Source organism: Drosophila montana, unplaced genomic scaffold (genome assembly GCF_035044405.1).
Source record: "Drosophila montana isolate Dmon_TW-CO22-7 unplaced genomic scaffold, ASM3504440v1 contig_3282_1, whole genome shotgun sequence".
Taxonomy (NCBI): Eukaryota; Metazoa; Arthropoda; class Insecta; order Diptera; family Drosophilidae; genus Drosophila; species Drosophila montana.
This window is the reverse complement of record NW_026998166.1, coordinates 67,584-78,561: the sequence shown is the minus strand read 5'-3', so window position 1 is coordinate 78,561 and position 10,978 is coordinate 67,584. Positions and strand designations below refer to the sequence as shown.

At 44.7% G+C, this 10,978-nt stretch overlaps 6 protein-coding genes across 7 annotated transcripts; 3 read left to right on the top strand and 3 right to left on the bottom strand.

The window, feature by feature from the left end:
* Positions 1 to 435: 435 nt before the first annotated feature.
* Positions 436 to 646, bottom strand: LOC135434208 (uncharacterized). Its single transcript, XM_064690706.1, has one exon. It carries the CDS (start codon positions 600 to 602, stop codon positions 501 to 503), a length of 102 nt encoding a protein of 33 aa, XP_064546776.1. The 5' UTR covers positions 603 to 646; the 3' UTR covers positions 436 to 500.
* Positions 647 to 795: 149 nt separating this feature from the next.
* Positions 796 to 1,863, bottom strand: LOC135434207 (mitochondrial inner membrane protease ATP23 homolog). Its single transcript, XM_064690705.1, has 2 exons — positions 1,150 to 1,863; positions 796 to 1,078 (listed from the first exon to the last, which is right to left on the bottom strand). The coding sequence occupies exons 1-2, from the start codon at positions 1,792 to 1,794 to the stop codon at positions 878 to 880; spliced, it is 846 nt and encodes a 281-aa protein (XP_064546775.1). The 5' UTR covers positions 1,795 to 1,863; the 3' UTR covers positions 796 to 877.
* A 302-nt stretch (positions 1,864 to 2,165) lies between these two features.
* GCS2beta (glucosidase 2 subunit beta) lies at positions 2,166 to 4,177 on the top strand. The gene is made up of 2 exons (XM_064690745.1): positions 2,166 to 3,228; positions 3,281 to 4,177. Exons 1-2 carry the CDS (start codon positions 2,232 to 2,234, stop codon positions 3,934 to 3,936), a joined length of 1,653 nt encoding a protein of 550 aa, XP_064546815.1. The 5' UTR covers positions 2,166 to 2,231; the 3' UTR covers positions 3,937 to 4,177.
* Lamtor3 (Late endosomal/lysosomal adaptor, MAPK and MTOR activator 3) lies at positions 4,105 to 4,900 on the bottom strand. Its single transcript, XM_064690749.1, has 3 exons — positions 4,748 to 4,900; positions 4,473 to 4,671; positions 4,105 to 4,332 (listed from the first exon to the last, which is right to left on the bottom strand). The coding sequence occupies exons 1-3, from the start codon at positions 4,789 to 4,791 to the stop codon at positions 4,195 to 4,197; spliced, it is 381 nt and encodes a 126-aa protein (XP_064546819.1). The 5' UTR covers positions 4,792 to 4,900; the 3' UTR covers positions 4,105 to 4,194.
* Positions 4,901 to 5,096: 196 nt separating this feature from the next.
* Positions 5,097 to 7,791, top strand: fws (four way stop). 2 transcript variants are annotated; one of them, XM_064690742.1, is made up of 4 exons: positions 5,097 to 5,230; positions 5,321 to 5,945; positions 5,999 to 7,093; positions 7,157 to 7,791. In XM_064690742.1, coding segments are annotated over exons 1-4 (2,301 nt in total). In that variant the 5' UTR covers positions 5,097 to 5,228; the 3' UTR covers positions 7,736 to 7,791. The 2 variants fall into 2 exon arrangements, with proteins under 2 accessions (XP_064546812.1, XP_064546813.1); XM_064690743.1 differs by lacking the exon at positions 5,097 to 5,230 and having other exon boundaries at positions 5,266 to 5,945.
* A 125-nt stretch (positions 7,792 to 7,916) lies between these two features.
* Positions 7,917 to 10,330, top strand: cass (cassowary). Its single transcript, XM_064690746.1, has 7 exons — positions 7,917 to 8,059; positions 8,233 to 8,394; positions 8,602 to 9,135; positions 9,190 to 9,390; positions 9,452 to 9,654; positions 9,713 to 9,899; positions 9,957 to 10,330. The coding sequence occupies exons 1-7, from the start codon at positions 7,991 to 7,993 to the stop codon at positions 10,212 to 10,214; spliced, it is 1,614 nt and encodes a 537-aa protein (XP_064546816.1). The 5' UTR covers positions 7,917 to 7,990; the 3' UTR covers positions 10,215 to 10,330.
* Positions 10,331 to 10,978: the final 648 nt, after the last annotated feature.

Here is a 10,978-nt window from a genome sequence, read left to right as displayed (position 1 = left end):
CTTATCAATCTTGGGCCTACAAATTATACTGACCGATGTGCATGAACTGGATCAATCGCTGGCTTATTGAAAAGCTTTTAAAACTAAAATTCAAATTCAAAACAATTTTATTAGCAAATTGCACTCATGTTACGCAATTTTAATTATAATATTCTTCATCATCGTATTCGCCAAAGTATTCCCCATCAGCTTTTAAAATGAAAGAGACAGAGTTAATTAGTTATCGATTAATAGCTAATTTATGACTTACTGATATCCGAGAAAAACAAATCGTTAAAGAATCCCAAAAATATTTCCACCAAAGCGCAGCAATCCATTTCTACAGCTTATTTAAATACTTTCCGGACTTTTCCTGGGTTTTTATAGCTTGAATTTTGAAAATTAATTTTTTTTATTTTTGCAGTAATTAAATTTATGTTTTTTTTTTATTTTCGAATTAAACTTTATTTATCGTAATCGTCAACCGAGCCGTCGTCGTCCTCAGCTATAGAAAGACAGAGTTATATTCTGTTGATTGGATTTGCGGTTTTCTTCAACTTACAACCAAACAACACTTCGCTTATAAATTCTAATATAATGCCAATAATTTCACAATCGTCCATGTTCTTCTTTGCTCTATAAACGTTTACTAAAATAAAACCGCAAACGTTTTGGCTTCATATAAATAAGCAAAATCTGATATTTTTGCGTTCAACCTTGAAAAATATACGCAATTAATGTGCAATATTAATTTAATTTCGTACAATAACGTAAAAAATTCAATGTTTAATAATGCATTACAATAATTGCCCTTGGTCAATTCTTAAAATCTAATTTTATTGACTTTTTTCTGTTGTGCCTATTACCAAACTTTTGTAAAAAAATTTGTACAATTGTCCTAATATACGTCATAGCCATACATGGGCGCCTCCATGAACGCCTTTTGCTGATCCGTTGAATTGCGGCGTATTCGGCGTCCAATGGGCTCCAGATCCGCATAGCACTTGGGAAAGACGCGCTCGACCGCAGCCACGGCTTGCTCGTGGGTTATGTTGCGCACAGCTAGCACCGAGGCCAATGCTTTGGATTTGACACAGTTCTGCGGGATTTAAATAAATTATCATAAGCAATATAAATGATTTTTCGATGCGTTTAATCAATTTTGCCCACCTGATGCGCCTCCTTGATGTTGAGTGGCGATGCATCGCCTTGCATCATGGCGCTCAAAAAGGAGCAATGCGCCAGATTGGCGGCACGTATTTCTGTGCACGCCAAATGATCCACATTACGGAAGTCCAAGTCGTTGTTGCAATAGTCAAACATGTGAATCATTTCGTGTGTCAGCACGCCATGCACCATGCTCCTATTTTTGGCCATATTCTGACAGACAACAATCTGATTAAGCAATGGATCGTAGCCGCCTGTAACGCTGGGATCGCACACCTCACAGGAGATGTGTCGCCGCAGATCTATTGGGCAGCCGGAGCTGCGCAGTGCGCCCATCATTAGCTTAACGAGCGGACCATTCTTAACGCACCAATACACGTTCTGTTCGCACTTGTAGCGATCGATGCTCTCCTGGCCCTCAAGACCGAACAGTACGCGTGTCCATTTAGTCTTGTAGGCTTCACCCCGACGCTCCGGATAGAGATCATAACCCCATTCCTTGCGTTCATTGTTGGCTGGCGCTGAGTCTTTGCTTGCTTGTGTGGTGTTTGTGTCCTCCAAGGGTTTGGCATCCGGCAGCACCACAGCTGGAGACACCGACTCCGTTGTCGTTGCTGCCTTGGCCCATACTTGAGTCAGGAAATCCATAATATCACTTGTTTTGCTTTTGTCCCTAAGTTAAGGCAGAAAGTTAAATAACAAACCGGCAGCTGATTTGCCAGAGCTGCCACTGTGTTGAAAAGTTTGTTGCATTTAGTCCGCACACACGATACGACTTGAGCATGCCACCTGTGGTACAAATGTACCAAAACTGGTATTTTGATAATTACATGGTACACCAGATTTAATTTTTATAAAATATTAATTTGTTCTCATTAGTATAATACTTAAAAGTAGCAATTGTGGACAAATGGTTCACAAGCGTAACATCATATTTATTGATTGCAGTATTTTCCTTCAAAGCGCTCATTAAAAATTTGGTATTTGGTTGGTAGTGATATACGTCACACTTATCCGCAGACCGGCATTTACAAGTGTAAAATTTCCACGTAATTCATTGGTAGTGCGCGGACTGAGTTTTTAATATGCATCAAACCAATCTACAGTTAATATTACTAGCAATATTAACATATACCTTAAACGCAGTTCAATGCGGAGAGGTGCCACGTCCACGCGGCGTTTCACTAGCAAAGGCGGCCCTGTATCAGCCACAGGCGGATGGCAAATGGAGCTGCCTGGATGGAAGCAAAACGATACCATTTACTCAGATAAATGATGATTACTGTGATTGCGCCGATGGCAGCGATGAGCCGGGCACTTCAGCCTGCCCTCTGGCGCAGTTCCACTGCACCAACAAAGGTCATCAGCCCGTGGAAATACCCAGTTCCCTGGTGCAGGATGGCATCTGCGATTGTTGTGATGGCAGCGATGAGCTGCCCGCGGTGGGCTGTGCCAACACCTGCATCGAGCTGGGCGCCGCTGCGGCCATCAAACGTCGCAACGAAGCGGAACTGCACAAGCGGGGTGCCGAGAAACGGCAGGAGATGATAACGCGCGGCAAGCAAATGAAAGCGGATCGTTCCGCGCGTCGCTCCGAGCTGAATGCTCGCATCAAGGAACAAGAGTCTTTGAAGGTCGAGAAGGAGCAGCTCAAGCACAACGCTGAAGCTCTGGAAACCGAAGCGGTCGAGGCATTCAAGGAGCAACAACGAGAACTGGATGCAGAGACGGCGCAGGCGGAACAGGAGCCACAGCAAATGCGCGTCGAGGCCTCCCTGAGCTTTGTGCGCTACGATACCAACAAGGATGGCTTCGTGGAGGTAACCGAGCTGATGGTGGACATGAACCTGGATCGCGATCGCAACGGCGTTGTGACCGTGGAGGAGGCCAGATACTTCCTAGATGAACGTGATCGAGTGGATTTGGATGCCTTCGTTACCTTAGCTTGGCCGCGAATTAAGCCACTGAAAATGCTAGCTGATGGTTTGTTCCAGCCGCCACAGGCGCCCGTTGAAGAGGAGGAGCTGCCTCAGGCGGCGGACGTGGAGGGCGCTGAACTGCACAACCCAGAGCCGAGTGAGGGTAAGCCACATTAGCAATTTATCCAATTTTGTGACTAATAATTTTCTTGCAGAGCAAGCGGACTTGGAAACTGCTGCTGCCGGCGAAGAAGAAGAGGAGGGCGAAGATGATGAGGATCAGTACGACGACGAAGAGCCCGATGTGGGCGTTGGTGAAGCAACACCCGAAGTTGAAACAACTACAGCGGCACCGGCCTACGATCCGGAGACACAGCGTCTGATTGAGCAGGCCAACGAGGCGCGCAATGCTTACGAGGAGGTGGCACGTCAAATACGCGAAATCGAACACGAAGTCAAGGAGATTGACGAGCAGGAGGGCAAGGACTATGGCCCGCACGAGGAGTGGGCGGTGCTGGATGGCGAGTGCTATACGTATGAGGATCGAGAATATGTCTACACGCTGTGCCCCTTCGATCGTGTGTCGCAAAAGCCACGCAACGGCGGCGCCGAGACCACATTGGGCCGTTGGGAGCAATGGATTGGCGAAGGTGCCAGCAAATATAGCCGGCAAAAGTATGCGCAAGGCGCTGCCTGCTGGAATGGACCGCAACGTTCGGCCATAATCAATATCAAATGCGCAATGGAGCCACGTATCACAGCGGTCAGCGAGCCGAATCGCTGTGAATACTTTTACGAATTTGAGACGCCCGCTGCCTGTGATAGCGATGCCTACACTGCCTCCGCACAGAGCATGCACGATGAGCTTTAAAACTACCATAGCTACAAATTGATTGGGAGTAAACAGAGAGTTTTGCAATTTTCGGAATGTATTCTAGTTTTAAAAAGAGATAGAGAAGGAAGTTTTTGCAGAATGTAACGTGATTTGCTGATCATTCCCCATAGGTGGCGCTCATTTTGCGAATCAGTCGTAGACAAATATTATTCAGCATTTGCATTTAAGCCAAGTAAAAAGTTTCATTTTTTAAATATACATATATACTACATTCGTATTCGTACAAAAGCGTTTCTATGGCTCTGTAACGGCCAGTTTTATGTCCTCCAGATAACCATCCACCTGATGCTCAAGTGCCAGTATATGGCCCGTGTTGCAATCTTCAGCGCCAACGAATGTCAAAATCACCGGCAATTTGTTCATTTGGACCACCTGCAGGAGTCGGGTGAGAGGGAGAAAGTTGGTGAGTAGTCGAACTATCTGATTACATGTGGCATTGGTTGCGTGACGAGCACTCACGATCGTGCGTGTTCCATAAAAGACACGCACCCATCTCTAGTACACACACCCACCTGATAGTTGGAATACATTGATATAATTGTTTTATTGCGTCCCAGGCCCAGTTTGCTGGCCTGATCGCAGGCTGTGGTAAATGTGGGTATGAACGATGGCATTAATGCAAAATCCACATTCTTCTCCTGACTGTGGCTAACTCGCAGCAGCGGCACGCCATCTCGGTCCGTTATCTGTATGACGTAGAGGCCGCTGACCCTGCAAGAAAATGCAATTCGTAATTAGCAGGGTGTGTGGGTGCCAGTTTAATAACTGCTGCTAAAACGACACTTACTTCTGCAACAGACCGTTGAAATACTTTTTTATGTCGTCAGACATTTCACTGGTAACAATAAAATAATATATATTATAAAAATTCCAATATTGTTTTGTTCTTAGCAAAAACCAAAACAAACATGAAAAAATTGCCTAAATTTGCTAAAGCGCCTACAAAAATACCAAATTAAATACCAAGCAAAACGGCAATGCACGAGTGACAACTAAGTCCGTTATTTGGTATGACGTTAAGGTCACTGAACTTGCAATATAATTTGTAATTATAACGGAAGGGTGCCAACATTACAACTAACGAATGAAATTAAAATGACACTAATATATGCAGCAGGTCGATTAAATATTAATTATATCATTAGGCATTGGAATAATTAAATTCTAATAATACCAATAGTCTTAGGCAGCAAAATCAAAACAAATAAAAAAATGCCTAAATTTGACCCAAGCCAAAAATACCAAATTAAAGGCCAGACAAACTGGCAATGTACGTGTTTTGTTTAATATTTAAAGGCTAAAGAAGTGGCTTAAATAATAGATAAAATAATATTAAGCGACAACTAAAACACTCTTTTAGGGTATCCAATATGATGGCTGCCAGTGCAACTAATGCCAACAAGGATAAGTCCGTTCTGGACGCAGCTGAAGCTGATGACGACTACACCTCGGCCATGTCGCACCTGACGATTGGCGTACAGATCCAGGAGCTATCGAAACGTCTGCAAAACACCACCGAAGAGCTGCATCAGCAAGTGCGCGACAAGCATGGTGCACTGCTGCAGCAGGCAACACACGCCGGCCGCTTTGATGCCGCACTCAATTCGCTGGCCGAGGATGTGCAACGCGTGCGCGCCACAGGACATCGCCTGAAGTCCCAGGTGGACACCCAATACCAGTTGGTGGAGAATCAAACCCAAGTGCTGGGTCGACTCCATGAGGTGTCACATCTGCTGCGCTCGGCAGGCACATTGCTCACGTTAACGGCCAAGCTAAAGAATACCAAAGATGTGCTGCGACAGGCGGAGCTGCATTTTGAGCTAGGTCAGCTGATAGCAGACAAGGAGCTGAAGGACATCGAGTTTATACAGGAGGAACGCGCCTATGTGTTAAGTTCTAGGCAAAAAATACGCAACTTAACGCAGATGCAGTTGGTCACGGGGCTGCAGGAGCGCAACCAGACGCAGGTGGTCAACGCGCTAAAGGTGAGTGACTGCTCAACACGGTCTCCAGCCTCAAAGTAAACAATCTTATTTAGATCTTTATGAACTTTAACACGCTGGAGAAATCACTGGAAAATCTGCTGGCCACATTCATAGCTGACATGGAGCAATCGCTCAAGGAATGCTTTGCCGGCACCGACATATCCGTCCTCAACAAGGCCGATGCCATGCGCTCGCCCACGCATGGTGGCAACGGCGCAGCCAAGTCTGGGGCGGCACGTGGCCCTGGTAAGGCGCCACAATTGACAACGACCCAAAATTTTCGCGCCAAATTTTGGAAATCGCTGCACTGGCTGCTCTACGACGAGCTCTACGAGAGCTGCACACAAATCAAGCTGCTGAAAACGGCGCTGGAGCAAATCAATCAATTTGGCTACACCAGCGAGTCATCGGATCAGTGCATTCCACAGCGCTTCTGGCAGCGTGTGCAGCAGCTGCTGCGTAAATCCTTTGACGAGTGCTCACAGCATGTCAACCAAACGCTCCAGGAGGGCCTATCCAAGCTGCTGACTTCGGCGCGAGGGCTGGAACAGCGGCTGAACAATGAATTCCAATTCGACAACGAACTCTTTGCGCCGCTCGAAGTCGGCTATGTGAGCAAGTGTGCTGCCAATCTGAAGGCCTGCTTGGCGGGCGTAGATTTGCCCGGCAATGAAACTGTGGACAATTTCATACGTGTCGCATCGACGGAGCTGAGCGCAGCGCTTATTGACAGCCGGCTCAGCAATGCGATTGCAAATGTGTTTATTGCCTGCGGCAAGGAGCTGTGCACCAAGCTGGAGGCACAAATTAAGCTGGGCGCCGACTCCAAGCAGGTCGTCGATTTGCCCAATTTGCAGCAGCAGCAGAACACGCAACTGGCGAATGTGCTGTACTATTACAAGGATTCAGTGCGTCGCATGTTGAATGATCTGCAGCTGCAATTCGATAAAACGCCGGGCGCAGCACGTGCGAACATAGCGCGCTCCTTGGAGCAGGCGGATCTTTTAATTGGAAGCATATTGCAGCAGATTATGGAATCGATTATCACAGCTATTAGCATTATTATACTAAGCATGCACCGTGAGCCGGGTCTCAATACGGACAGACTGGCCACAACCGGTCCATCAATGTACATGAAGGAGCTGCAGGTGCGTATAATGTGTTTATCCCTTGCCACCAGTAACTATACAAAAGCATGATTATTCTTACAGGAGTTTGTCAGCCGCTCCTGGTCGCACCATATCGAACTGTTTGATGATAAGGAGATGACCAGTAAATGTGGCCAGGAGCTGGCCAAGCGCTGCATTGAGCTCTTTATACACAACCTATGCATTTTGCGTCCCTTGAGCAGCGCTGGCAGACATCGCCTGAAACAGGATTGCCTGCACATGGAGCAGGCACTGAAACCACTTTGTCCCAATTTCGCTGAGCTGGGCAAACCGTCGCGTTTGCTGCGCGCCATGTCGCTGCTGATTGTGCAGAGTCCCGAGGAGCTGGTGAAGCAAACCGTTGGTGCGGATTCCCTTGTGCCCAGCTATATAGTTCTGCTGCTCCTGTTCGGACATGCTGGCGCCGAGCTGCAATCACCGCACACCACTGCAAATTGGTCAAATGAGCGTTTGATCGAATGGCTGGATGGACATACAGCAGAGCGCGAGAAATTGGAGCTGATATCCGGGGCACTGCAAAGATATCGTGACAATGCCAGGCGCAAAAATATTCAACAATACGATGAAATATATCCCATGATGGTGGATTACTTTGAGCTAGCCTTAAAGGCAATCTCTTAATTTAATCAGCAATTTGTAACCGCAATAATTTTTAAATAAATTATATTACGTGACTAGCTATTCGTTACTCGATAACAATCGCATAAATCGTTACCGATAACTTCATACGCCAATCGACAGCACGCTCACTAGAAGTGACATCACTGACTAGACACACCATTTTGTTTGAGAGAAAAAATCGTGGAAAACGTTTTGCTGTGTTAAACTGACTGTAAAAGTAATTATTAGTAATAAAATAACTGTTAAGCTACAACAATGGACAACATTGAGCGTCTTTATAAATGCTACGAGATATTATCCGAAGCGGGAGATAAAATAACTGAGGTAAGCGCCATTAAAAAGACGCGTCAAAACGAACGGTAGTTGACATATACATATGTGTGAGTGCGTGCATGTGTGAACACAAGTACATGAGCCTGCAAATTGGCATCCGCGCCGGCGCTAGTTGAAAAAACAGTTATTAAATCTATAAAATGTTGCCTTTTTAATATTTTTAGCATGTTGCGGAATACAAAGAGATATTACAGGCCGTAAAAGGCACATCGAAGGAGAAGCGTTTGGCATCGCAATTTATTGGCAACTTTTTTAAACACTTTCCGGAACTGTCAGATACCGCAATTGATGCACAGTTCGATTTATGCGAAGATGATGATACACAGGTGCGTCAGTCAAATAAAAGTTAACTTAAATACCCTTCCCTGCATACATATATTGCCATTGAGCGATTGTGTCTATGGGAGCTATATGATATAATAGTACTCCAGTCCCGGTTCCCTCCAAAAACAAAAATTGAAAGAATTACAAAATTATAACACCCTGAGATAATTGGAAAAATTGTAATTATATATTTTCATGCCCACTTTCAGATACGCCGCCAAGCCATCAAAGATTTGCCCAAGCTATGCCAGGGCAATGCCGAAGCTACCGTCCGCGTGGGCGACACACTGGCCCAGCTACTAATTCTGGACGACGCAACCGAGTTACAGCAAGTGAACAACTCGTTGCTCAGCATCATTAAATTGGACACGAAGAGCGCCATAGCTGGTTTGTTTCAGCAGATAACCACGGGCGACGAGCCAACGCGTGAGCGTTGCTTTAAGTTCATTGCAACCAAACTGTTGACAATGGGTCCGAATGTCATAACCAAGGAAATTGAGGATTATATTGTGGAGGAGGTCAAGAAGGCATTGCAGGACGTGACAGCCGATGAATTTCATCTATGTATGACGATATTGGGCGCGACCAAGCTGGGCAACACAATTACCGGCCATGCCGAATTGGTCAAGTTGGCAACGGAACAGGCTGAGCTAAATACCGTCGATACGGATACCATAGCTGTTGACGATGAGGTTGTGGAACGTTTCATACAATGTGCCACGGCAGCAGCACCTTACTTTTCGGTAAGCAAACAACCTGCAGTAGATAAAATTGAATCCTATCACTTTAAATTGTAGAAAACCATTAAATCAACACAATTCGTGGCTTATGTTTGCGATAAACTGTTGCCAATAAACACATGGAATTTGATTGCCACCGCAATCTCACAGGATCAGATACAGTTGCGTTTGCTTAAAGTATTCGCCGAGATGATTACCAACACGGATAAACTAGAAAATGCCAACGAACGCATTAATGCCGTGTACAATGTGCTATTGGTGGGTTTTTATGGTTTGGATTTATTTGAAAGTGTGATTAATGTTTAATCCTTTTTTACAGGAATATATGCCCTTGCCAAAGCTGAGCGAGGAGGATACGGCAGATACGCCACCCTCATTTCAATTCTCGCATGCTGAATGCTTGCTTTATGCATTGCACACGCTGGGCAAGAAGCATCCAGGCAATTTAATGTTTGTTGAGGATGCCGAAAAACTAAAAGACTTCCGTGCTAGATTGCAATATCTAGCGCGCGGTACACAGGGGTAAGTTCCATATGCATTAAGCCATACAAGATATTCCCTAACTTATTTTATTTTGTAGTTACATTAAGAAACTGGAGGAGGCTCTTAAAGGCAAGTCAGTCGAGGAGCTGAAAACCGAGGAGAATCAATTGAAGCAAACGGCTTTGAAGACAACATCAAACATAAATATTCTGATACGTGATCTATTTCATTCACCGCCCATATTCAAACATGACATTGTGCTCTCCTGGGTTGTGCCCAAAAATGTATGCATTATCATAAATATCTTGATTATCACATTTAGATGTTAAATTACTTTGCAGAGCAAGCTTGGCAAACGCCATGCGCCCATCACATTTGGCGACAAGGGCGCCGCCAATGGAAATCAGGAGCAAGAGGTACAGGATAAGAAACCGCGGCCATCCAATGAACAGAAATTCTACTCGCCGCCCTCGGGCAAGTACTCGGGAAAGGTAAATTCCAATTATGGCAACAACAATCGCGCGCGGCAACGGGGTGGTGGCGGCGGCGGCGGCGGCGGTGGAGGCTTTAGGAATCGACGATACAACAACAGATATTAGATGCAGCCCAGCACACTATTTTCACATCCTAGTCGTTAAACAACATGAAACAACATAAAAGCAAAAAAAAAAAAAAGAAAGAAAGATAACGAGAGATTATGAAAATTCTCTAAAAACGTCCCGCGTATAATAAACCACTTGCAAAACTGACACCAATCCTGGCTATAGACGGAACAGTCTGCTCCATTCGCACACAAACGGGTGAGTATCGAGTGAGCTTTCATTGTAATTGTCTACCTTTGATATATTTCAGAGCCTGCAACTCAGCATCAAATTAAATGCAGTTCTTTTAACAATTCCCTTTAATTTGCTTATTTTTGAAACACACAACATGTTTGCAAATTTACGCGTGATATTTTAAAACAACGCCACGCTCACTCACGTCTCACACAGTTTTATTTTGTCTTGGCTGTGCACGTTGTTTTATCATATCAGGCATTATTTATCAACTATCCAAATGCCTAGCTGTAATAATATAAAATAGTTTGTAAACAATTTGCAATATCTTCTGCTAATCATAAATAATCAACTCCAGTTACAAAAGTAAACAACAAATGAAGCCCCCCCACTCCATGTATGAAAGATATGCAATTCTCGTATTAACTGTTTTTGAGGCACAAGATTTACAAACATGTACAAAAGAGTTTGTCAAATCCTTTAATTCACAAGCATAAATAATTATTATTCTTTTTTGGTTTACATATATGCCTCACAATTGTACAACGTAGCAACAGCAACAGAAACAAGAAAAAATTATGCGAACA